Source organism: Gopherus flavomarginatus, chromosome 1 (genome assembly GCF_025201925.1).
Source record: "Gopherus flavomarginatus isolate rGopFla2 chromosome 1, rGopFla2.mat.asm, whole genome shotgun sequence".
NCBI classification, from domain to species: domain Eukaryota; kingdom Metazoa; phylum Chordata; order Testudines; family Testudinidae; genus Gopherus; species Gopherus flavomarginatus.
In genome coordinates, this window is record NC_066617.1 from 226,535,795 (window position 1) to 226,560,836 (window position 25,042).

Consider the following 25,042-nt stretch of genomic DNA (forward strand, 5'->3'; position numbering starts at 1 on the left):
TTTCTCCCTTAAAATTTTTTCCAAGACCTTACATACTACAGATGTCAAGCTAACAGGCCTATAATTACCCGGATCGCTCTTATTCCCTTTCTTAAAAATAGGAACTACGTTAGCAATCCTCCAGTCATACGGCACAACCCCCGAGTTTATCGATTGCTTAAAAATTCTCGCTAACGGGCTCGCAATTTCACGCGCCAGTTCCTTTAATATCCTCGGATGGAGATTGTCCGGGCCCTCCGACTTCGTCCCATCGAGCTGTTCAAGTACGGCCTCTACCTCAGTTGCCGTAATATCCACTTCCATATCCACATTCCCGTTTATCATCCCTCCATCATCGCAAGGTTCCTCACTAGTCTTATTAAAAACTGAGGCAAAGTACTTGTTTAGATGTTGGGCCATGCCTAGGTTATCCTTAACCTCCATTCCATCCTCAGTGTATAGCGGCCCCACTTCTTCTTTCTTTGTTTTCTTCTTATTTATGTGGCTGTAGAACCTTTTACTATTGGTTTTGATTCCCTTTGCAAGTTCCAGTTCAATGCAGCTTTTAGCCTTCCTCACTTTATCCCTACATGTTCTGACCTCAGCAAGGTAGCTTTCCTTACTGATCCTGCCTTCCTTCCACTCCCCGTAAGCTTTCTGCTTTTGTCTAATCCCCTCTCTGAGTTGCTTGCTCATCCAGTTTGGCCTACAACTCTTGCCCATGGTTTTTTTCCCCTTTCTCGGGATGCAGGCTTCCGACAGTCTCCGCAGCTGTGACTTAAAGTAATTCCAGGCCTCCTCCACATTTAAATCCACTAATTCCTCCATCCAATCCACTTCCCTAACTAATTTCCTTAACTCTTTAAAATTAGCCCTCGAGAAGTCAAAAACCCTGATCCCAGATCTACATTTGTTTATCCTTCCATCTAGTTTGAACTGAATCAGCTCATGATCACTCGAACCAAGGTTGTCCCCTACCACCATTTCTTCTACGAGGTCCTCACTGCTCACCAACACCAAATCTAAAATGGCATCCCCTCTGGTAGGTGCTTCAACTACTTGATGAAGAAATCCATCCGCTATCACATCCAGAAAAATCTGACCCCTATTATTCTTGCAAGAACTCGTCCTCCAGTCTATATCCGGGAAGTTGAAGTCCCCCATAATCACACATTTCCCCTTTGTGTTTACTTCATTAAAGACATTAAAGAGGTCTCTATCCATATCCCAATCCGATCCCGGCGGTCTGTAGCACACCCCAAGCACTATCTCAGGGGATGCTCTAGTTGCTTTATTACCCAGTGTGATTTTTGCCCAGACAGACTCTGTCTTGTCCATTCCATCGCTTCTTATTTCGCTACATTTAATTTCATCATTGATGTACAAGGCTACTCCACCACCTTTGCCTTTCTTCCTGTCTTTTCTAAACAGCACATAGCCTTCAATACCCGTGCTCCAGTCATGAGTACTATTCCACCAGGTTTCGGTAATCCCTATAATATCCGGCTTCACTTCCTGCACTAGTAACTCCAGTTCCTCCATCTTGTTACCTAGGCTCCTCGCATTAGTGTACAGACCTTTTAATTTTTGGCGTTTGGCGTCAGTGACATTCTTTCCCCCGTCGTGCACAAACTTTCTACCACCAGCATCACCCGTTACTCTGGTTTCTACTCCACTATTCCTTCTTGGATCAAATCTTGGGGTCGCAAGGGTATCCCCGCTCACTTTGTTTACTTCCCTCTCCAGGTTATATTCTGGCGTGGAGATCTCCCGAACATCTCCCAACCATCTCCCCCAACTTCCTAGTTTAAAGCCCTCTTGATGAGGTCGGCGAGCCTCCATCCTAGAATTCTATTTCCCTCCTTGCTGAGATGAAGTCCATCCTGAGCGAACAGTCGTCTATCCGTAAATGCTTCCCAGTGACCGTACATCCCAAAGCCCTCCTTATAACACCACTCCCTGAGCCATCTGTTGATCGCCATAATCTTGTCACTCCTTCGTCGCCCCGCTTTAGGAACCGGCAGAATCCCACTGAAGATCACCTGAGCCTCGATGTCTTTAAGCCTCTTCCCCAGTCTGGCATAGTCCTCCTTGATACAGTCCAGCGAGTAACTAGCCATGTCATTCGTTCCCACATGAAGGATAATCAACGGATTCTTTCCCGCTCCCGCTAAGATCGTATTCAGCCTCAAATCCACATCCTGGATCTTAGCCCCTGGCATACAGCACACTCTTCTGTTCTCCCGATCAGGTCTAGTTACAGGCCTGTCTACTCTTCTCAGTAAAGAGTCTCCAATCACGTAGACTTGCCTTTTCCTGGCGACAGTGCGATTCTGCGGTCTATCCCCCACAGCAGCTGGCTGCGATTCCTCTCGATTTGAATTCGCCCTTACAATCCTCCTAGGGCTCGTACTTGATGTCGCCTCCAGTGACTGCTCCCCTCCTTCTGCAGTACTAGCTGCTTGCCTCTTCTTCCTCGCCCTTTCTCCTTCAGCAGCCTGCTGTGTTCCATCTTCATTTCCCAACTCAGCAAACCTGTTCCTGAGTTCTATTTGTCCATTGCTGGCCCGTCTTTTCCTCTGCCTGGTTCTCCTAGTGACATGCTTCCACCGTCCACTTTCCTCACCCAGCAGTCCCTCCTCAGAGTCCTTAGGTCCCGCTTCTGTCTGCTCGTCTGAGCTTGTCCCCTGTGCCTCATCATGTCTGTGTTCCATCATCTGCTCAAATCCCCTTCTAAACTCAGCCAGAGTTTCCACTTGCATCTGCAGTCCCCTTACCTTTTCCTCCAGCAGCTCTATCAGGCGGCACTTCATGCAGATGAAACTCCTTTCAGGTGCTCCCTCTAGGACCATGTACATGCTGCAGCTACCGCATCCAGTCATCCTCAGTGTGTCTGCACCTGCTGCCTCTGCCTCCATCGTAGCGCTGCAACTCTGTGCCTGGCAATCCACAGCTCACACCGCACCGCAGGCCACCGGCAAGTGCAGGGCTGCTGGCAGACCCCCGCCTCTTCCCTAGTCTGCCTTCCTGGTTCCTCTGCCTTGGTCTCCCCTGCAACCTCCCCCTGGAAACTCCCACTGAAACTCCCCTGTTAGCCGCTCTGTTCGCCGCTGCAGCTGACTGTGCCGCTGCCTGAGTGCCTGGCTCCTTATATAGGACCCCTAATCAGGTAAGCCCCGCCCCCAACTCAGGGCTCAGCCTCGCTCCCAGCACACAGCCCCTAGCAGCCTGCCCACACACTCACTCACACACAAACACCACAAACTACAAAAACCACAAAAACCTGCTCCTCCAACAGCACTCCCACTGAAACTCCCGTTAGCCGCTCTGTTCGCCGCCTCCTGTGCCGCTGCAGCTGACTGTGCCGCTGCCTGAGTTTTTTAAAAACTCATTTTAGATTCAAGAAACAGAAGCTGACACCTCAGAGTTTCAGACAAGCAGCGTTCACCTATACTTCTGGGGGAGTGAAGCCATAATGTTGGAGAACAGCAGGGAATCCTCCATTTCTCTTCCCACATAGGTCCTCAGTTATGTCAGCTCCCTTTTTATCCCAGAAAGGTAAAAGTGACAGGCATCAAGTCTATCAATGATGGTCTGAGTAGCTGATTATTCAAGAGATAGGAGGTACTCCCTTTCCAGAAGCTCAGCAAGCTGCCTCCATTGTGCTCCCAGGTCTTACTGACCCAGGGAGCGAAGGATCAAGCTCACAGCCTTAACACTGATCTCTCACATTACACTGACACTGGATCACTGAACCAGTGTGGTTGTTATTCCTTCTCATGCTGGGATTGACTTCAGTTTAATTTAACAAAACTAAGGCTGCAAGTTCATTATATATTTTTACTAGTATCATTGAAAATCAGGGCATTTTCATCTAAACAGTGTGTGTTTCTCAAAGAACAGAGTATACTGGATCCTGTAGAGTACTGCAGGATTTTAAAAAAACTTTTTTCAGTTCACCTAGTGGCAGCCTATACTACACACAAGCCCCAATCCTGCCACTGGATCCATGCAGGTGGATCTTGGAACCATCTTAACTGAAGTTCACTCTAATGTATGTGTTTGCAGGACTGGGGCCCGCGCTTGGACTACATATGGGAACAAGAGAGAGGAATAAAATCAACTGCCTGTTCTACTTCAAGTGTAAATAAACCCAGTCAATGTCATGTGAAAATGCACAAAATTCTCCATCACTTTTTAAAAACTGTGCTTGTTTTTTCTAGCATGTTACCCATGATAACCAGACTATATTATATGCAAGATTGTCCTGTGACAGTGAAATATAATATAAAATAATCTGTCTACACAGAAAATTAAACAAATGGAAAAACTTCATTAACTAAGTGTTAAGGCTGAATAATCCAAAAGTCTACTGATCGAACATCAGAAAGAAAGGAAATATTCAGTAAAGGTAAATAGATAAAAATACATCTTTATTCATTAAATAAACTAAGTTTAAGATTAAAATAAAACAAATGAAAAACAGGCAAATCAACCTGTAAAACTCACCACTAAAATTTTTAATTAATTGACTTCTTATCCATGTGTACTTTGTGTTGCTCTAAGTAAAAACACTAATAATTTGAAATGTTAATAAAATACACATAGTAAATTATATTAACTTGGTAGTTAAAGAATAGTCTATAGACCATTTCTTTTTGTTGTTTGAGTTATCAAAAGGAGGGTAGGATTTCCAAAGGTGTCAAAGGGACTTAGAAGCATAAGTCCAGTTGACAGTCACTGGGATTTGTTTCTAATTCGCTTTGGATAACCTATCCAAAATGTTTTGTGGTCCAATACTGAAATTTTTATAAATGTTAGTTCTGTGATTTAATGAAGTATGTTTGTCTACATGATTTCTTTAGGCAACCTTAACTGAAGCAACATTCTTTTCAAATGCTGGAAGATGGATTTTTACACTGTTCAGGCAGTGATCAAATTTTAGACAATGAAATGTTTCAGGTCACATAGCATATAAGAAATCATTCAAGACCTGTTCATACCTCTGTGACCTCAGTGACAAGTGCCCCAACACCTGTGTAGTAAAATGGGAAAAGAATTGCTGGCAGCAGGAACAGAACTATGAGACTCGCAACACCAAGAACAAAATTATGCCAGACACCTACAAAGAGAATAAAAAATATCAACCTAAGGAAATACTGGCACGAGTAACTAACAAAAAAGTGTTTCTGAACTGTAAAATATCACTGTCTTTCCAGCTAACTTTTCTGAAATGACTGCAAATAGCTACGAACACGAGTAGCCTGCTGATTTATGGATAAAGGCCCCGATCCTACAAAGACTTGAGCACATGAATTACTTTACAAACATGAGTAGCCCCCTTGATGTCAGTGGGACTATTCACATTCATAAAGCTATTCAAGTGCTTAAGTCTTTATAGTATTAGAGCCAAAGCAAGTACTCTTTTGGTTGTGCAGCTTTAGAGTCTCTTTAAAAAAAAAACCCATAGCAAGTACCATGCTGATATATGCGTCATAGAATTCACATCGTCACTAATTCAAATGGAAGAGAGAGGAACTGGGGTGGTTTAATTTTTATTAAACTGATAATCAACTACTATACAGTGACTTTTCTTTATGCAGCGGTACCATATATTCAGTGGGGGAGAACAGAAGTCCAAAAAGGGAAGCAGGGAAGAGACTGATACACTAAGTTACACTAAGTCCTTAATAAAACAATTAGAAAATGTTGAGTGGAAAAATCTGGGCCCAAAGCTGTCCCAGGAAACTGGCTTGTGCAATCAGCACTTCCTAGCCTATCACTTTTCTTACTAAGGGAAACATAAGCTTCACAGGAGGCTGAGTGAACTTAGGAAGCCAAAAACAGGGTTACTTTCAACACCTACCACAGAAATTTTCCAGTTCTACTTGTTTGCATGGACAAGTATTCTGTGTGGCCAATTCATAGCAACTTTCCAGTGATGGAGTTTCCTTACAGTATCTTATCTTGTTGAGAAGTGTATGATCCAATTCCACATTTACAGTACTGTAATGATTTATTGCATAAGAGAAAGATTAATCTCAAAATCTTTTAAACTCATTTTCCGCTCTCTGTATATAATGGAGCAATCATAAGATGCAATGGAATCTCATGATAATCCCTTGGGATACTCACTGTGAGTCATCATTATGAGTCTTATAAAATTTGATTTCTCCTTCAGGGTTCTGAGACCACAGAAAGGGAACATGAACCAAAGTTCTATCTGAGCAATGCTCTAGTTAAGGTTTTGTCGTCATTTCCATGAATAGCTCTTTTTTAAAGGGATTGCTTTCCATGTGGGTTGTAAATCACATCTGGCTGAAACTAAATTGGCACATAAACTATAAGCCTGAACATTAATTCCCCTCATCCTAAAATAAAATAATCAAAACAACAGTATAAATCAAATAGGTGACAGCCATTTTATTTTAGCTTTCACGCCATTTAAAAAAACAAAAACAAACAAACGTTTTTGTACAGCTTGTAATACAGACAACTTGTGTTCGAGTTTCTTTTAATCTCTCACAAATTTTATACATTTCCACTGACATCAATGCAGTCTGTGGAAAAAATCTATATAAATCAGACTACTAAAAGATGGATTATTAGATATCATCAAAAAGCAAGACGTTTCATAGGCTGACCCTCCTATGCCTTGCACCTTGCAAAGCAAGAGTAAAAAGCTACCATTTTGATTGGGTAGCCTGTTACAAGGCAGTGGAGAAGCTGATCCTCAAAGTTTATGATGAAAGATTTGTGTTACACACACAAAAGAAATAAAAGGAGTAAGTTAGGAAACAAGAAAGGGAGGAAAAATTAAACAGGATAAAAAAAAAGAGGGGTCACCAATACTGTTGGAGGATAACAAGGGCAGCTTCAAAAGCACGAGTTGAGAACCACTGATGTGCAGTTCATTATGTGGGAATAGAGCAGAGAAATATAGAGGAAGGAGTGATCTTATCGATCCCAGATACTGCAAGGTAAAAAAGGTCTGAAAGGGAGCTCAACTTGATTTTGCCAGAATATTTACATTCCTTAAAGGTAAATCTCAGGCAGCACCCTTGCTGATGTCTTTGATACATTTAAAAAGACAAAGACTTCAGAAAGCAACAACAAAAAACAAAACCAACCCAAGGACTAAAACAATTTCTTAAAATCTACTTAATTCTCATTAAAAAGTACATACATTCCAGTGACGTCGCTACAAGAAATGTACCTGTCTCTGAGAAAATATTTTTTTACTTGGGGAAATAAATAGATAACATGGAATTCCTGTGCTTTTATCCAAATCTCAACCTTTATTTTAACACTCATTCAATATTATTGAACTTATGGTGTCATCTGCTGAACAACGAACATACTTTTTAATCTCAAAAGTTTGAAAGGCCTACTTTTTCAGCAATCATCATAAAATCTGATTTCTGTCATTTAAACTTAGAGTTCAGGTCTTCAAAAATTGGAGTAGTAAGCTCATTCAGTTCCTCAAATAAACAATCAATAAGCAACTCCAAACAATGAAGCTTTTAGTAAAATTTAATGCACAATATGCTTAATCATTAAATACTCTGTTTATCTTTTAAAATGCATTATTAGCGGTATCAAAATGCACTTATTTGATACAATTAACTGATAACTGTTCACTCAAGTATGGCCATGGCAATCTGCTTCTACTCTTCCCTGTCATCACTACATACAGTTCATTTTCCTGTTTCAAGTTTGGCAAGAGTTGTTCTTGGCATTTATTAGTCAACAAAAAACAGAATTCATTTTTAATCATAGCTTACAAATGTTACTTGCTCCCATACAGAAAGCAATGGTGGGGAGCAGTTGCAATGAGGCATTTATGCCCCTTGATCCTTCCTCTTCTTCAATTCTGTCTAGGCTAGCTGGGTTTGACCTGGACTATGTTTGATTTTTAAAGAAACATTCAGCTTAAAAGAAAAAGGAAAAAAAAAAAGGTCAACATATCTACACTGAAAGTTTTTGGTTTATTGATATGTTTGGGATATAGAATTATTTGCTTAGCTTTGGTGCGCTCAGCTTAAAAGCTCTTTTGCAACAAATTACAGCTACAGTACTCAGTGAAACAACAGCTTTCCAGAGTCTTTATAAAGCAGCAGTACACTAGGCAAACCAATATACCACTTTCCCCAGTAGTAATAGAACCCCTGTGTCTTCAAATTCCTACAGCACTGGTGGAGGAGCTCCACTGTGCGGTAGCAGCAGGTCTTTCTGATAAAATAAGCACCAGACAGGTGACAGAGTTTATAACTCCAGCATCATTTTGAACTACAAGCTGAATAAATAATTTTGTGTTTCCTTTTGTGTGTGTTTCAGCCCCCTTTCCTTCCTTAGGGCAACCTTAAAATCATAGAATAGATCATCGGTTCTCAACTATACTGTACTGGCTGTTCATTATGCAGCTAGTGTGCTTCAAGGTTTTACTATTAGTATTTAGAAATATACAAAATAAAGACTATAGGCCATGTCCATTTAAAAGATGCTTTCTATTGCTCAAGATCAATGCGTTGAAGTTGCAGTTATAAAGTTTGGTGCTGTTGACCATTCCAAAGCGTACAGTATCATTTTTTTAAATGGAAAAGGGAATTTAAGAAAATTAAATACACAGACACCTAGAGAAGCTCCTCTTAGCAATCATTTCTGACATTAATCTACAGTCCAGCAAAATGAAGAAGAAAAAATGTACAAAAGTAAAAAAACAAAAAAAAAAAAAACAAAACAAAAAAGCTCTACAGTTAAAACAGCAAGGGGCAACCCAACATCAAGGGTAAAACTAAAAATTACATATGTCACTCTTATTAAATGGAAAAAAGGAAACTACATCATTTTCTTCAGATTTAATTTTTAAACTCGTAATAACTAAAACCTTTCATGTTGGTTAATATTTGGCTTTTGATGTTTGAGGAATAAATGTGCTTATGAAGGACTAGATTCTTATACTCTTGCTTACACTGAGTAACACTGTATTGCAACAGTGCTTCCATTTAATTCAGTAGGGGTACTTGTGGAATTAAGTATTATTCAGTTTGAATAAGGGTACCAGAAATGGTGCGTCATTTTATAGTTCATTTCATGTAAACACCCATTTTTCACCTGATTTTATTCTATTCTCCCCTCCCATACCTCTCCTCCTCCCAAAAGAAAGCCAGTAAGATTTCTCAGGTTGGAGAGAATCAAAGCCCCACTGCTGGAACTTACCAGGTCTTGTTGCCTTTATTGTAAGTGATGCTGTACTTATTTATATTTTGTAAAGACAGTAGGAATGGATACCCTAACTTTTATTATTTATAATTATTCATTTTTAAAATGACGTCCCAGGAAACTCACGCTGTACTTCCAAAATATTTCCTACAGATATTCTGCCATACCTTTTATTCCCAAATTGAATGTAGTATTCAACAATTTTCTTTTTTTTTAAGCTTGTTCCATCTCCTGGAGACTAAAGTCTTGTTTGGAAAAAAAAACCCAAAAAAGATCAGTATGGGCAGTGATACTATAAATTTTCTCCCCATCACCCAACAATGTATCTCAGTCTCACAACAGAGGGACCATCTTTAGGGGGAAGAGAAGATTTTAGTCTGCTTGTCCATTCATTTCTTCGACTCTCCACCAAAATTGCCAAATAGGGTGCCACGTGATATCAATTTTGAAGATGTTATTCTATATAAGGATATTTGCCAACCAGTAATTAGATTGAAACCATAAAGAATTGAAAAAAACGTGAGTGTTTTCAATGTTAACCAACTAGAAAAATGATCCCTGAAAGCAAAACAACAACTTGTTGGACAGATTAATATTTAACATAACACAGACTCTGTTACCTGCACAAAATATTCTCAACTGCTGGACTGGAGATATAAGTTGCAAGTGGGTGGTAAAAAGGTCGACAAATGCTCCAGGATATACAATAAAGATAAAAATCCCAAATCCATTAAACCGTACTTGTTCTCTAAAGAAAAAAGAAAAATGTTACTGCAAACCAAAAACCAATGACTCTATAATATAAAATAACGATTCTTACATTTTAGAGCACTGCAGAATCTTAGAGTATCTGTATGAAATTCAGTTTAGCACAATATACTATCTTAAAAGATAATTAAGCTAAACTTTGTTTCTTGTCTAAGTACCCAATTCTAAACAGAAGGAAAGGATGACCAAAATTTGTAAACAGAAAATAAATGATTATTTTTAAAACCATCTTTTAAAAAGTTTTTTATGTTTTAATTTTTTTGGCAGGGAGGGGTGTTTAAGTAACAAATAATTCCAGTTAGGAGTCAATTATGAAATGGACCAGAACTGATCTTGCTCAAGAACGACTTAGAAATAGCAACAGAAATGCTTTTCTCACAACACCTTTTCCTAAATTTATCACTCTTTTCCCTAATTGCACTTAAAAGCAATTTGCAAGCTAAAAGAAGGGCAGTGCCACTTGAAAAGAGAAAAATAAGTTTTAAATATTCATATAACACAGAGAAGAAACAAAAAAAAAGAGGATGAATGAAGACAAAGGGCATTAGTAACTGACAGGATGCGTGGGGTTTATATCCATATCAGAGTTTCGAATTAGTATTTTTTAAAATGGGAGTTATATTTTTGGAGTGATTAGATAAAGCTTATGTGAACCTTAGGAATTTCACAGGGTTTGATACAGGCTTCATAGCTCCTATCTGTTCCAATGTGAATATTATGGACCAGTCCTGTATCCGAGCTGTCATGTTATACATGGCTTAACATTTTATTTATTTACTCATTATTTCAAATGCTTCTTATCATATGAATGAGGTACATGTACAATAAAAGCTGGTACAAAGCTTATTGAATGAACCAATAAACCATTGTAGGTTTCCATAACACCCATAAACAGCTGGAAACTTTTTTGAGAATATTAGATTCTGGAACACCATTCTGTAACAGTGCACAGTGTCTTTGCAAATTCCACAGCTACAGAACACAGAAAATGTAGGACCTCAGTTAACGGTAAAGTAAATTAAAGGAAGGCTAACCTTAAATCTGAAGCAATGCAGTCCATTAAAGAAGTTGAAGTCCATACTGATGATCTGCACAGTAGATCATTTATTTAAAACTCTATGTACCCAGCCATGACTCTAGGCACTTCGAAAACTTACAATCTACACCAACCATGAAATACAATTATAAAAAGAGAACAAATGAATTGTACATATAAACCACGTAAACTCTAATCATATTCACCTGTAGTTAAATACTCAGGATTATAAAGCTTTGTGGGCACGTAGTAAGAGAAAAATAGTTTGCATTACCGAATAGCTGCCACCCCGTGGCCGACTTCATGTATAATACCACTGATGAGGATTGCAGTGAAGAAATACGTCAGTTGGCTGATGGGCAGATTTACACCAGGCACCTGTTCATGTAGGCATGACAACAAAACAAAACAAACTAGGATACCAAGAGATACAAAGACAGATAATTTTACCTTTAAACATGCTACTGCAACATAGTTGTTTAAAGACCAGAAGCAAGACAAGGGCCCTTTACGTACAGAACTAGCAAAATTACCCCTCTGCCCTTTCTACCTTATATATTTAAACAATTTTTTTAAGCCTTTCATTACCTTTTATTGAAGATTAAAAACACGCCAATTCAAAAACAAAACAACAACAACAACAACAACAACAAAAAACTAAATAAAAACAACCTAAATACACATGACAAATCATGGGAGAAACTGCCCTAGCTCTCATTGAGCTTCAGAAGTGTATACAGATTTACACAGAAATGGTATACAAATAAATCAGTCATGGAAATTGCAAACATCAGTTTACAACTTTCTGCAGCAACTCTTATAGGAATCGCGGCTTACCCATCACAACCGCTTTTGTATTGGAACAACAGTAACAGTCCAAAAATCATAAGTCGCTATACCAAAAAATGAGATTGGCCTAAAAATCATGAGGTTTTTTTTTTTTTAAATCATGTTTTTTGGTCTCTCTTCTTGTTTGCGGACTCCTTCTGATCACTCCCACCGTGGCTGTGACAAATACAAGTTGAAAATTCAACCTTACATGCATGCAAAATGAGTGCACACAAACAATGCAGGCCCCTCTCTCCACCCTGCTCGGAACACTCCATGATTCCTCTCCTGACAGATCCCACTGTCTCAGACTCCCTCTGCTCCCCATTACCCCTGACAGGCTGCTGTCCTACACATGCTGAGACTGATTGGCTCCAAGAGCTACTCCCAGTTCCAAGCCAGCCAGGGAAAAGGCTGCCCTGAGTTCCTACCTTTATTAACCCCTGCTTTCTGCACTGCAGTGGAAGCATGAGGTCACTGCTGCTGCTGAGCCTGGAGAATGCCCAGTGCTGCAGCATCTACACCTGGGCTCTGACCCCTCAGAGCACAGGTTGCACCCTAATAAAGAAGGCAGCAGCTCTGGCTACCACCAGCAGCACAAACTGAAATTGTGACCTCTAGCATTAAAAGGAGGGAACTGCAAACAGTGAAGGCAAGATGACTGAACTGCCTGTGTTTTATCACCGGAGTCTTCCAAAATCAGCCTGAAATTTTAACACACAATAATATCATGAGTGTTGGCAACACTGCAATAAGCTGATGTTAGCAATTAGTAAGACAGCCATTTTGTAATTTTCCTTAGCTTTTAAGCTGCAGGGTAAGATATACTAAACTACCAAAAGTCCACAAGCAATACTTTGATGCAATCAGAGAATTCCAAGCATATAAATTTATTTCATTCTCTCATTTTAGAGAAGATCCTACCTTGAAGAATCCAAGGAGGAAATCAACAACACAAGAACAAGTTACAGGGAAAACCCAGACAAAAAGAGAGAGAAGATAAGAGACAAAGGAAGCAGAAAATGAAGATAGACATAAGGATGGGGAGAGGCAGAAACCAACCATTTTAGTAAAGACAGACTGCAGGACAATGCAATAAAGAAAGTGGGAAAAAATAGGAAAAAACAGAGAGAAAACTGAATGAAAGAAAAAGAGGAGTGGTACAGAAAAAGGCAGTGACAAAAAAAGAAAAGCTTGCCTCTGAAAAAACTGGTTCCGGAGGTGGGAATCAATAAGAGAGGCGTTAATCACTTAACCCAGAGTTCCTCAAACTTTATTGCACCCTTCTGACAACAAAAGCCTGACCCTGCCTGAGCCTCACCACCCCAGCCAGAGGGTGGCAGGGGAGAGATACACGACTAAGCCAAAGCCCAAGTCCCACCACCCATGCAGGTGGGCCAATGCCCAAGCCCAAGGGCTTCCAGCCCCGACCTGAGCTCCACCACCCAGGGCTGAAACCCCCAGTCTTTAGCCCCAGGCGGTGAGGCTTGGGCTTCGGGCCCAGCAAGTCTAACACCAGTGCTGGTGACCCCATTAAAATGGAGTCCCGACCCACTTTGGGGTCCTGACCTACAGTACCGCTGACTTAACCTAAAGTTATAAAAAATCAAACAACTAAAATAAAACTAAAAATCCTTTTTAAAAGAAGGCGAAAGGAAACCAGAGTAGAACAGAGAGAGAATATTTATGACTAGGCCTGTCACTATCAGCAGAGTAGGACCATGATGCCAATCTCAGTAGTACGCACTACAGTCCTATAGTGTCCACACTTGAGAAAGAGCTCCTGAGGGAAGCAGAGTTAGAATTTCGACTATGGCACCCTACCAATTTGAAGCCAGTCATGCTCCCCCACATTAAGCATCTTCTGTATTTTCTGCATCAACTGGTGGTGTTAATTTAAAGTTAGAGCTGCAGAGAAAAGCAGAGATGTCTCAGACACATACAAGGACAAAGTGCTATTAGTACTGAAAGCTGGCATCATGCGTCTACCATGAATATAGGATGTTTCCCTGCATCGAACAGTTTTTAGACTCAATGTCTGAAAACCTATTTTAAGACATACTTCGTATATACTTGATCATAAGCCCGTTCGTTTATAATCCAACCCCCTCCCCCTCCAAGATGGATAAGGAAAATGGAAAATTTTTATGACTCATTCATAAGCCGACCCTATAATTCGGGGGTCAGCAAACTTTGGCTCCCGGGCCATCAGGATAAGCCGCTGGTGGGCCAAGATGGTTTGTTTGCCTTGCGTCCGCAGGCACAGAGTAAGTAAACAAAGTGTCCCAGTGCACCAGCTGCTTACTCTGATGGGCCAGGACAGCAACTGGTGGGGAAATTTTCGGGGGAGGGGAAGCTGGGGGTCAAGGGAGTAACCCCTGGGATCACCCCCCACATGACCCCACCCCTAGCCCGGGACCCTCACACTCTCCCCACCCCATCCATTCCCACCTTATCTGGGGAGGGCCAGGGGAGGATGGTATTTAAAAGGAATCTAATCCTTCATGAAATATACTGAAATTGAAAATAGCATTCTGTTAGGAAACAATGTCATCTCTAGATATCTTGATTTTCTAAATTTTACTAAAGGCATTTGAATGAGAAGAGGACCCTTTGTTATGATGCTTCTTTCACACCTCTGACAGTTGCAGTAATTTCCATATTAAGCAACTGGTAGAGAATAATCAGTAGAAGAGGAAGACCACTAAAGAGACAAACATTCTATTTTCATGCAAATACTCACAAGAGTAGAGGCAGAGAACAGAAACAGAAAATGTTATATAGATATATAGCTATAAAAGTAAAACTGATTGTTTTTCAATTATTCTTATAAGGCATCTCTACCTCTTTAAAGTTTATTATTCTCTTGTACAGTGTCTATACATCTTTCCTTTACTTACCTTATAATAATTATAAAAAGATAATCAAACTGGTATGCAACAGACAGATGGCTGATCTACAGATATAGTTGGAGACAGTCCTACACAACTGTTCCTGTCACTGGGACTACTCTTCTGCCACCAGGTACTGAATCCCTTTATTACCGCTAATTGGATTTATGTGAGTAAGTCTATGGCACTTCACTCTGAAGACTTCTGCTTCATATAAAGCTCTAAGATCATGATAGTCTCTGAGGGAAAAAGTAGCAGTGAAGAGAGTGCAAAAACAAAACGGCAGATATATAGCACCTACTCTCCTTTGCAATGATGAAGTGATGTGTCAAGGGGGGAGGGATGGCTCAGTGGTTTGAGCATTGGTCTGCTAAACCCGGGCTTGTGAGCTCAATCCTTGAGGGGGCCATTTAGGGATCTGGGGCAAAATCAGTAATTGGTCCTGCTAGTGAAGGCAGGGGACTGAACTCAATGACCTTCAAGGTCCCTTCCAGTTCTATGAGATAGGTATATCACTATATGTTTTTTTTTTTTTAAACTAGTTTTAAAAAGTCACAAACAACATATTTTATTTTAACAAGTATATCCCATTTTCCCTCTAAACATCTGGCAATAGCACAATATACAGCAACTCTTTGAAAGGTAGGGTTAAAAAGTATGTTGTGACAATTCAAGGTAATAGCAGAATAGGGAACATAAAAAGAATCACAAACCTGCCTAGGAAAATCTTGCTTTTCACCCATATCTCTGAATTAGGTGTCTCTAAATACTTCTCTATCCTTGCTTTAAATGTATTTATATTAGCAGCCCTCACATCACTGGGGAGTCCATTCCAATTTTGGATATTAAACCTAAGTCTCTACTTTCATGGATCCAATTCACATGGACAGGTTATATCCCAAGGGTTCAGTTTTAATTCCGCTCCCCAACAGAGGTATGTCACAAAGACCTTCCATTTTGTGAAGGTCATGACATGATCAATCCCATGTTATGATTACAAAATGAGGGAGCTAGGGTGGTATTCCTGTACAAGAATATAATATAAATGTGCAGAGAGAGTGAACCTTAACTTCTTTCAGAATTGTTACATCGACAGAAAGAGAATAAAAGAATATTCAGCTGGAAACATTCAATAAAATTGATGTAAACTGTGCAGAACAACCTTACATGACTTTATATGAGTGCAGGGGATGCCAGATGCACTCTGGTCATATTATTATACTAGAGGAAATAAAATTAGCTAGATAATCCTTCTTGTAAACTAAAACTATTTAAAAAGTTAACGTCATTCCTTCTTCACTGCCTCAGATATTCCAAAATAAGAGATAAGACATTTTAAATGCAAACTCTTCCATTCTGTAAAATAGTTCTCTTCTTCTGGCACTGTATGATTTAGTGTCTGGTACCAGAAACCCGTGCAACAAACGAGTACAATGTTATTAACTCTGTAACCAGACACTGCCAACAGAGATAACAAAAATTCCTGTCTCAGATCACCAACTCGACAAATGATCCTTGCGTGATTCAAGTGTATAATCAGCTTCACAAAATAATCTTTGCCTCCCACTATCCTGAACAGTTGTTCATCCTTCCTTCCCTCTTCTACTGACATCCTGAACCAAAACAAACTGAAACACTCATCTTTTTGCTGATTACAGACATGGCTTGTTTTGCTAATTTAAAACCCATCATCCCCTGCTTGCAAAAAGTAGGAATTCTAAATAGTTGAGTGGAGGCAAATACTTATAACTGACCGGTATTCTTAGTAACTATGACACTTTCTGAGTATTCAACATGCATACTATCTATTCCAAATTCCTCTGTGCTTTTTTCATAAAAACTCTTTCATGTGTTGCTACCTCTTTTTTAAAAAGCCTGAATGTGAACATGGCCATTTTTGGTGAGACTTCTAATCTTGTGTAGGAAGATTTAAATATCAGAAAGGCTGACATCTTCTATGAAGACATCTGTTTAGAATAGGTTATAATTCTTAAGCTGAAAAACAGAGAGGAAACACTTACCACAACTTGCAACATACGATCATTCTGGACCACAGGGGCCTCAGTTATCATCAGCGTCAGTGTCTGCATCAGTGTCTTTCCAAGGAGAACAACAGAACCAAACATGGCAACTATGCCAAACACCATTCCTATACTGAACCTGAAACAAAGAGAAACAAATGGTCTTGAGCACATAAAATGAGCAACTGCATATTATGAAGACACTTAAATGCATCAGTGCAGCCTAACATACCAAAAAATGAGTCAAAACTTCCCCAGTGCTATTCTGTCTATCTGGTATAGCACCACAAAAGTATCAGCAATCCAGAAGAAGGCTTAAGCCTACAGGAGTAGAACTGCATTTTTCTCCAATGAAGAAGTTAATGTCATAATTCTATACAAAACTCATCCCAGTTGAGGGTCAGGATTAGACAGTGATTCACATTGTTTCCATGCCACTAGAACAGGAAATACTTATTTTCAGATTATCATAACTTGCAAAATTGTACTAATGTTTCTTAACCGGTGGGAGGGAAAATTGGTACTGCACAGTATTTAATGCATTGGATAAAGCTCATTTTCTGGCTAAAATATTGCAAGTCTCTGTCAGCTTCCCTCCCTTCTCCCAACAGTTTCATTGTTCCACTATCACCTTTAACTGAACCTCATCAAGAGTTAGTCAGTTAGCACATTTATTTTAAGATGCTTGCATTTGTAATTAAAATAAAGGGACAAGTGGAAGCCAGTATGTTCTCGTTTGCTGTAAGAGTACCCACACAGCCACTGTGCATATCACTCACGCCAGGAGCATAAAAAATTCCAGCAGAGGAAAGTGTAGAATGGATATAGGCTAAAACGTCAGCAGTGCACCATAACTCCCCACACAGCTTTAGAATGTCCAGTAAATGGCATTGCCAACAGAGCCAAACTTGTGGCCCGATTTCTGTCAGGGCTCAAAGCAAGCAACTTTTTAAGCATGTGCCTCTGGCCAGCCAGAGTACTGAATTTGGTTCCACTCATTTCTCAGATTACCCTCCCCATCAAAGGGTGTAATTCTGAAATGGGACTTTTGCATATTGTCTAACTGACTTCAGAGGGACTACTCAGATGCTTGCAGGAAAAAGCTGCAGGCAGTATACCAATATCATAATAATAGCATGATTTTTATCTGCAAAATACCAACAAGCATTTTAAGCAATGCTGCAGAATTATTACAGCTCAGCTTCTTGTTTATCTCCTCAATGAAAACAGTTAGTTAATAAACAAAAAACTTGATTTCTAATATATGTTTTTGAAAGAGTACAAAGTAGAAGAGGATCTTCTATATATACACAATAAAAAGTATGTTAAGCCTTCAGCAGAGCACACCAGGAAAAATTAATTTTTATTTCTTTATTGGGTATTTCATAATCCCTAAAACTATAAGTATCAATGGTGTACTGACAATTTTCAGGAAAATTAGATTAGGAAAATACCTAACTTCCATTAACCTCTATATTCCAGTGACCAGGCAGAGCTTAGTGTACAGGGCTGGATACAACTTGCAAGACATGAAAAGCTATTTCTGGGTCTTCTAATAAATATATAACCTACGAATTTACAATGTTTACAGCACCCCATTTTTTCAGCCACTATTTTGCCAAATACGGATTTATAAAAAGAGGAAGAAAAAAAGATTGGTACTGCAACTACATTTGTGTGATTTTAATACTAAGTTATCAAGGCTGTATTATAACCTGAACATTTTAAAACTAGCAATGTGGTAATAATTGCCACTCTGATTAACAAGAAGAAAGTTTTCTAGTGTTTGTCCAACACAAGGCCAAACTAGAATTCTGAAACTATACCATAGATAAAGAAATCTGGGTTTCCATCGTCCCCAACTGTAGAATAGACGGTTGAAGAGAGCAGTTTGCCATCGCATATGAAAAGGAGAGATACTCAGCCCATATGACATCAGCCAATCTTCATAAGATGCTTTCAGAGAGCTAGATGACTATAAGAAACAATGGAAAGTTAGTTTGATACACAACTTTCAGGAAGATTTCATGTAATGACATCCAGTAGAACTAAGAGAATAGTATATGGGGTATGTATGTGTGCATACAGCAACGCTTAGTAAACGATGCAAAAATAATGAAATAACAAATTGTGTACAACACATACTTTGTAGGAACTATAAAACCTCGTAGCAGGAGTCTAGTGAGTGACCCAGAGTGCAAATGCATCCCACGGAGTCATGTACAACAGCCTTTAGTCAGCTTCTTCCTGTGACTGTAAAGTAAGGACAAAGCTGCAGATTTTCATTCCTGGTGAACTCAAACAATAACCAAGATCATTTGATACACCCAGGAAGATAGAAATCTGGACAGTGTTGTGACTGTGTACATTTATTTAAATAAATATATTAGGGCTGTCAAATGATTTAAAAAAATTATCACGAGATTAAAAAAATTGCAGCGCAAATATTTGTAATAAAAATAATAATATAAAATGAGCACTGCACACTTTGCATTCTGTGTTGCAATTGAAATCAATATATTTGAAAATGTTGAGAACCTTCCAAAATATTTATAATAAATTTCAGTTGGTTTTCTATTAACAACAGTGCAATTAAAACTGCAATTAACCATGATTAAGCTAATTTGTTTTGAGTTAATCACTTGAGTAAATTGTGATTGATAGCACCTGCTTTAGCCTCGCTGCGCGCTGCTGCCAACCCCCTGCTGTAGCCCACATCCCTCCCGTTACCCCCACCTCTGTGCTAGGAGGAAGGACAACATTCCACACTTTCTAAGGATTATGACTGAAGACAACGGGGCTCTGCAATTACTCAGAGATCAGGAGTGGGCAAATTTTTTGGCCCGAGGGCCACATCTGGGCGTGGAAATTGCATGGAGGGCCATGAATGTAGGGCAGGGGCAGGGATGCGGGAGGGGGCTCAGGGCAAGGGTTTGGGGCATAGGAGGGATGTGGGGTGTACAAGGGGGCTCAAGGAAGGGGGCTGGAGGACAGGAGGGGGTGCAGAGTGCAGGAGGGGGCTCAGAGCAGGAGTGCGGGAAGGGGTGTGGAGTGCGGGAGGGGGGGTCAGGACTGCAGGAGGGGTGCAGAAGAGGGCTCAGGGCAAGAGGTTGGGGTGCAGGGTGTGGCAGCAGGCTCAGGACAAGGGGCTGGGGTGCAGGAGGAATGCTGCAGGACATCTGATATTGATTGATGACTAAATATATTCAAATCTGGGATTTTTCCTGGACTTTCCTGCTCTCCTCAAGAGTCCTCTCAGGGCTGCTGTCAACTACTCAATTGCTTCTAAATCATATGGTTTCTTTTCTTCTTTGCTCATGGATGAGCAGTATCAAAGGGGATCTAAAAAGAAAAAAGGATGGTTGCTCAGACTGAGAAACCCATTTCAAGACCCCTATACTGCAATGAGATGTAAATGGGCAGACCATTTGGAGTCCCAGTTACTTCGGTGGGTCTCCACATAAGTGTAAAAGCTGTGCCCACATTCAACTACAGGGTAAGAGTCCAAAAATGTTTGTCAAAAAAAGCCTTTGAATAGCTAAAATCAGAAGACAGCCTGATGGCTGGTCTTTTTTTTTTTTTGATTACCTATGAAAGAAAGATCATCGTCAGATTTTGGATTTCTTCCCCCTTGTATTCAACCACTCCTAATGAATGGAGTGCCTAGTTCAAGTTTGTTTGCCAGTATTTGTTCCAGATCTCCTCAAATAAAATGTGAAGAATTTTTTTAAATAACTTTTATTTTTACAAATAGCTTATTGAACTTTTTGTCAGCTTAATTATTAAATCATAATATCACAATATTTTTCTATAAAATGTTTGGCAAATATTGCTTTCATTATTCACTGAGCTTCATTTGTTTTTTATCAAGGCAAGCAGCAGAGGGAGCTGCTTATTACTCCTGTTTGCTCATCTTCTAAATATTAAGAGAAAATATCTTTAAGAGTTTGTTCCCATATAATTTCTAAAAATATTTTTGCTCCTAGCCTACATCTAAATATGTTTGCTTTATTGAAATAAACCAGGTTTCATCAGGGCTGGCATGAGTGATTAAGATTGCAGGATTAGGACCTTTGCTCTGAAAAATAAGAACAGCGTGGAGGAAGCACTATGTTTGATTTTCACAATCGTTGTTCTCAAGTTTGTTATATTTATATAAGTATTTAACAACTTGGATCTACTTTCAAAGGACAAGCAACAAAACAAACAACTAGCATCAACATTAAAATTTACTGAGCCAAGTTTTGCTAGTTATGAAAATATACTTCCTCTGTGGACGATAGTATTTCCATGATCCCAGAGAATTCAGGGGATGGGGCAAAGTGGGGAGAAGACATAAAAAAAGACACCACCCGTTGCTGCGCTTGTACTCACTAGACGGCACTCCAAGTCTTTGGCAGGTCCTTCACTTGCTCCACGTCTTCGACTGAACGATCCGCCGCTGAAGACCGGGAGCTAGTGAAGGGCCAGCTGCTAAAGGCCTGGACCACCACTGGGTAAGTAAAAATTAAAAAGGCACCTTTAGCCAGGGAAGGGATTCTTGGCTAGAGCTCACGGGGCCTGTAAGGGGCCCGGGGCAAATTGCCCCACTTGCCCCCTGGCAGCCCTGGTCAGATTTATAAAAATGCTGAAAGAGGCACTAATCTATATGCCCTAGGGCAGAGTTCTCAATCTTGTTCTTTCTGAGGTCCCCCCCAACATGCTATAAAAACTCCACAATAACTTGTTTATAAAAGCCAGGCTGGCATTTAGGGATAACAAGCAGAGCAATTGCCCAGGGCCCCATGACAAACGGTCCTCTGCAAAGCTACATTGCTCAGGCTTCAGGCCCAGGTACTGGGGCTCAGCGACCTGGACTTCAGCCCCATGTGGGCTTTCTGCCCTGGCCCTAGCAAGTCTAACACTGGCCCTGCATGGCAGACACCTGCTCGCTGCCACCCAGAGCGCCCCAGGTCCCTGGCTGAGATCCACTGCTCTCGGGTCCCTTGATACAGCTGACAAACGCATCCTTAAAGCAGCAATTTAACCCACCACACATCCCTACCCCTATCCCTTTTCCTTCCAACCCCTCCCACCACCTCCACCGGCATTTTCAAACGCCCGGAGGAAAAAGGGAGCCTGGTAGCACTCCCTGCAGGTTATTTTAGGACTATTTCATTCCCAAGTGGGTGAAGTTTTGTTTTAATTGTTATTTCTGTGATCATGTATTAAAGGCGCTAAGACACATACACGGGGCTGCCTCGGGACGCAGCAAACCCGGCCCGGGGTTCTAGGCACCCCCGACAAGGGCGGCGGCGGGGGGGGGGGGCGCCCCTCCACCTGGCTCCTGCAGGGGCCGCCGGCCCGCAGTGATCCCCCCGGATGCAGCCGGGGGGTCCAGCGCTCCCTCGTCCCTTCGCTGCCCCGGCGACCTCACCCTCAGCAGCGTGTCCGCCAGGTAGATGACGCACCAGCCCCCCAGCACGCAAACCACCACCGGGATCGGGATCATTGCGGCACCGAGAAGGAGGCGGCAGCAGCAGCGGTTGCCTCATACAGAGATACCCCCGGAACTAAACGTGTATCGGAACCTTCCTGCAGCAGCCCCATTTTCTGATCGGACACTTCCGAGATTAGGACACAGGAGAGACGACACAACCGGTAGCGGGGAGGTTGGATTACGTCATGCTGTATCTAACCTCCCTTGTCTTCCCTGCCCCAGGAAAAGCCATAGCGGCTGGTGCGCATGCGCTTGCTGCTGCCTGCAGCGGGTTGCGGCCTTTGAGTTTGCGCATGGGCGCTGAGCTTCCCGTAGACTACTAGGCAGGGTGCTGGAAGAGGAGCGCTTGTAGATTGTGCGCAGGCGCAGTGAAGTGGGAGAGCTTTTCAGGCTTCTCACGTAGTAATAGCTCAGCTTGGGCTGTGCGTGGGGCTCGAGCTGCGCATGCTCGGTGGGGGGCTCTCACTGAAGGAGGAGCCTGCAATGAGCTCGCTGCACAGTGACGTTGCTCACCATCAGCTGTGCGCCCCGGTCACATGCAGCCCCTCTGGCCTGGTGTGGGGGAGAAGCCAGGCACATGCCTCCCTCCAGCATCCTGCACAGCGGCGAGGAGGAGGGCGCGGCCCCAGTCTATGCCCAGCGAGCACCAGAGTTGACTATGGTAGTGCCCTGCGGCAGAGGTGTTTGGCCTGACGGCCGAGGCCCTCCTTTAGCTGCCTGGGTTGAGTTAACCTGGCCCATGTTTTCAAACCCCAGGCTGAGCCCAAGTGTCATATCCCAGCACCTGCCTGCATGGCCCTCTCCTTGCTGCCCATTTACCTGTTAATTTAAAAGGAAATTAAGTTTGTATCACTAGCTGGTGTAAAGAAAAGCTTTCCATTGTGAACTGTTACAATGCTGCCTTTCTGAGTGGGAAGAGAGAGGTCCTCTATGCAGGACAAATTCAATTATATCTGAGACCCTACTTACAACACAGGGTATGTTTGCTTGCACTTGAGGTAGTGTGTAGAGTGCATACACTGCAAACTCCCCCAGCATGTGTATAAATAGCAGTGTAGACAGTGATGCACTGCTTAGGTGAGTAGAGTACATAGGGAAAGACGTTGGCATCAGGGAAAGGCTCCGGTTGCTTGAGTCTTTCATTGCAGTGGGGAATGGGTCTGGAAGGGAGCTTTTCCCTGCCACATTGAAAGACTGTGGAACTTGGGAGCTGCCAAAGCCTTTCCCCACTGCCACCCTCGTGACAGAGCTTTTTACTGCAATGTGTAGCTACACACCATAGCATGGACTCAACTTGCCTTTCACTAGGTACATAGCTACACCTTCCCACACACCACCCCAGGTGTTGACAGGATCACAGTTGTATTCTCTCAGTGTTCAGCAAAGATTCCATTTTTGGCCTCAAGTCTGCAGATTTGTACAGGCAGAGCCCTCAGGCCATGTGGAGCCCCTCAGAAATCACTGAGGCTTTGCACAGCTCTAGGGATCCACCAAAGAAAATCTGAACACAGAACTGGGGGCTCATATTATAGACAGGATCTGGCTGTGTTTAACCATCTCCATGGATTGGAGAAGAACATGCATATAGGAGGTGATCACAAAAACATAAATCCTTGTGGTGAGGTCCCTATCTGAAAGAAACGATCACAACTTCCAAAAGCTACTTGCAGCATTAGAGTATAAATCAGGTGCCAGAATATGGGAGTGTTTTCATTTAGTCTGATTTCATATCAAGTAATAGCAAAATTAGGTCCTAGAATAATACCAGGACTGATTTAGGGACCCAGAGAAGATATTTGAGTAATTTTTTCTCAGTGCTGGCATAGTATTTTGGCATAAATAATCATATAAATAATTTTACAAATGTACTAGCATTATCAACTGAATTTTTAAAATACAGTATTAAAGAAAAAAAATCGCAGCACAAATTATGTGGCCAAATCATTTGAGTGTTTCCTCATTAACTCTTCCGTACTCCCTAGTTATAAAGATTAACACATTTCCCCTTTCCTTCCCCAGTGTTCTTGTCTTCTATGCATAACTATACAAATACACCACTTTGTATCCGGCTGAAGAAGTGCAATTTTATTGAAACTTGTAGGAAGGTCAGAATTGATTTTAGAAAGTATATAGAAGTGATTTACAGTTCTACCTACATGAACTAATTTTGTTTTTTATTAGATTCCTTTTGGGGAAAAAAACAATTGTGCTTTTCTCTTTTATCAATATTTCTAAAAAAGTTTAATTAATACTTCCAAAATTCAGCCCTTTTAGCATTTTTTTCATCAATTTCTGCAGAAAGCCTGTTGCAGAAGTGCTGGAGTCAATTCAAAACTAATTCCACAAGGGCTGACTATGGCTATTCTGTAGTTGTTCATCACCTATTCAATTCTTATGTATGCTCATTTGAAGACTAGCTACACAGAGCAATGATGCAGCTGTAGTTATATTAATGGCACACATATTTAAAGTAGGGCTGTCAAGCGATTAAAAAAATTAATCACGATTAATCATGCAATTAATCGTGCTGTTAAACAATAATAGAATACCATTTATTTAAATATTTTGGATGTTGTCTACATTTTCAAATATGTTTATTTCAATTACAACACAGAACACAAAATGTACAGTGTTCATTTTATAGTTATTTTTATTACAAATATTTGCACTGTAAAAAACCGAAAAGTATATTTCAATTCCCCGATTACAAGTAGTGTAGTGCAATCTCTTTATCCTGAAAGTTGAACTTACAAATATAGAATTATATGAAAAAACTACATTCAAAAATAAAACACTGTAAAACTTTAGAGCCTACAAG

At 40.9% G+C, this 25,042-nt stretch overlaps 1 protein-coding gene across 5 annotated transcripts in view; it reads right to left on the reverse strand.

Moving 5' to 3' along the window:
* Positions 1-22,489, reverse strand: part of MBTPS2 (membrane bound transcription factor peptidase, site 2) — a 41,075-nt gene extending 18,586 nt beyond the window's left edge. Inside the window, exons 1-7 of one of the 5 annotated variants that reach the window (XM_050936616.1) lie at positions 22,196-22,489; positions 18,572-18,720; positions 16,746-16,884; positions 11,280-11,383; positions 11,004-11,057; positions 9,822-9,949; positions 4,983-5,101 (exon numbers count right to left, since the gene is read on the reverse strand). In XM_050936616.1, coding sequence (XP_050792573.1) covers positions 4,983-5,101; positions 9,822-9,949; positions 11,004-11,057; positions 11,280-11,383; positions 16,746-16,884; positions 18,572-18,720; positions 22,196-22,279 — 777 coding nt within the window. In that variant the 5' untranslated portion in view covers positions 22,280-22,489. Of the gene's footprint in view, positions 1-4,982; positions 5,102-9,821; positions 9,950-11,003; positions 11,058-11,279; positions 11,384-16,745; positions 16,885-18,571; positions 18,721-21,119; positions 21,238-22,161 lie in introns of those variants that run through there. The other 4 variants (XM_050936617.1, XM_050936620.1, XM_050936618.1 and 1 more) reach the window with 4 other exon arrangements.
* Positions 22,490-25,042: the final 2,553 nt, after the last annotated feature.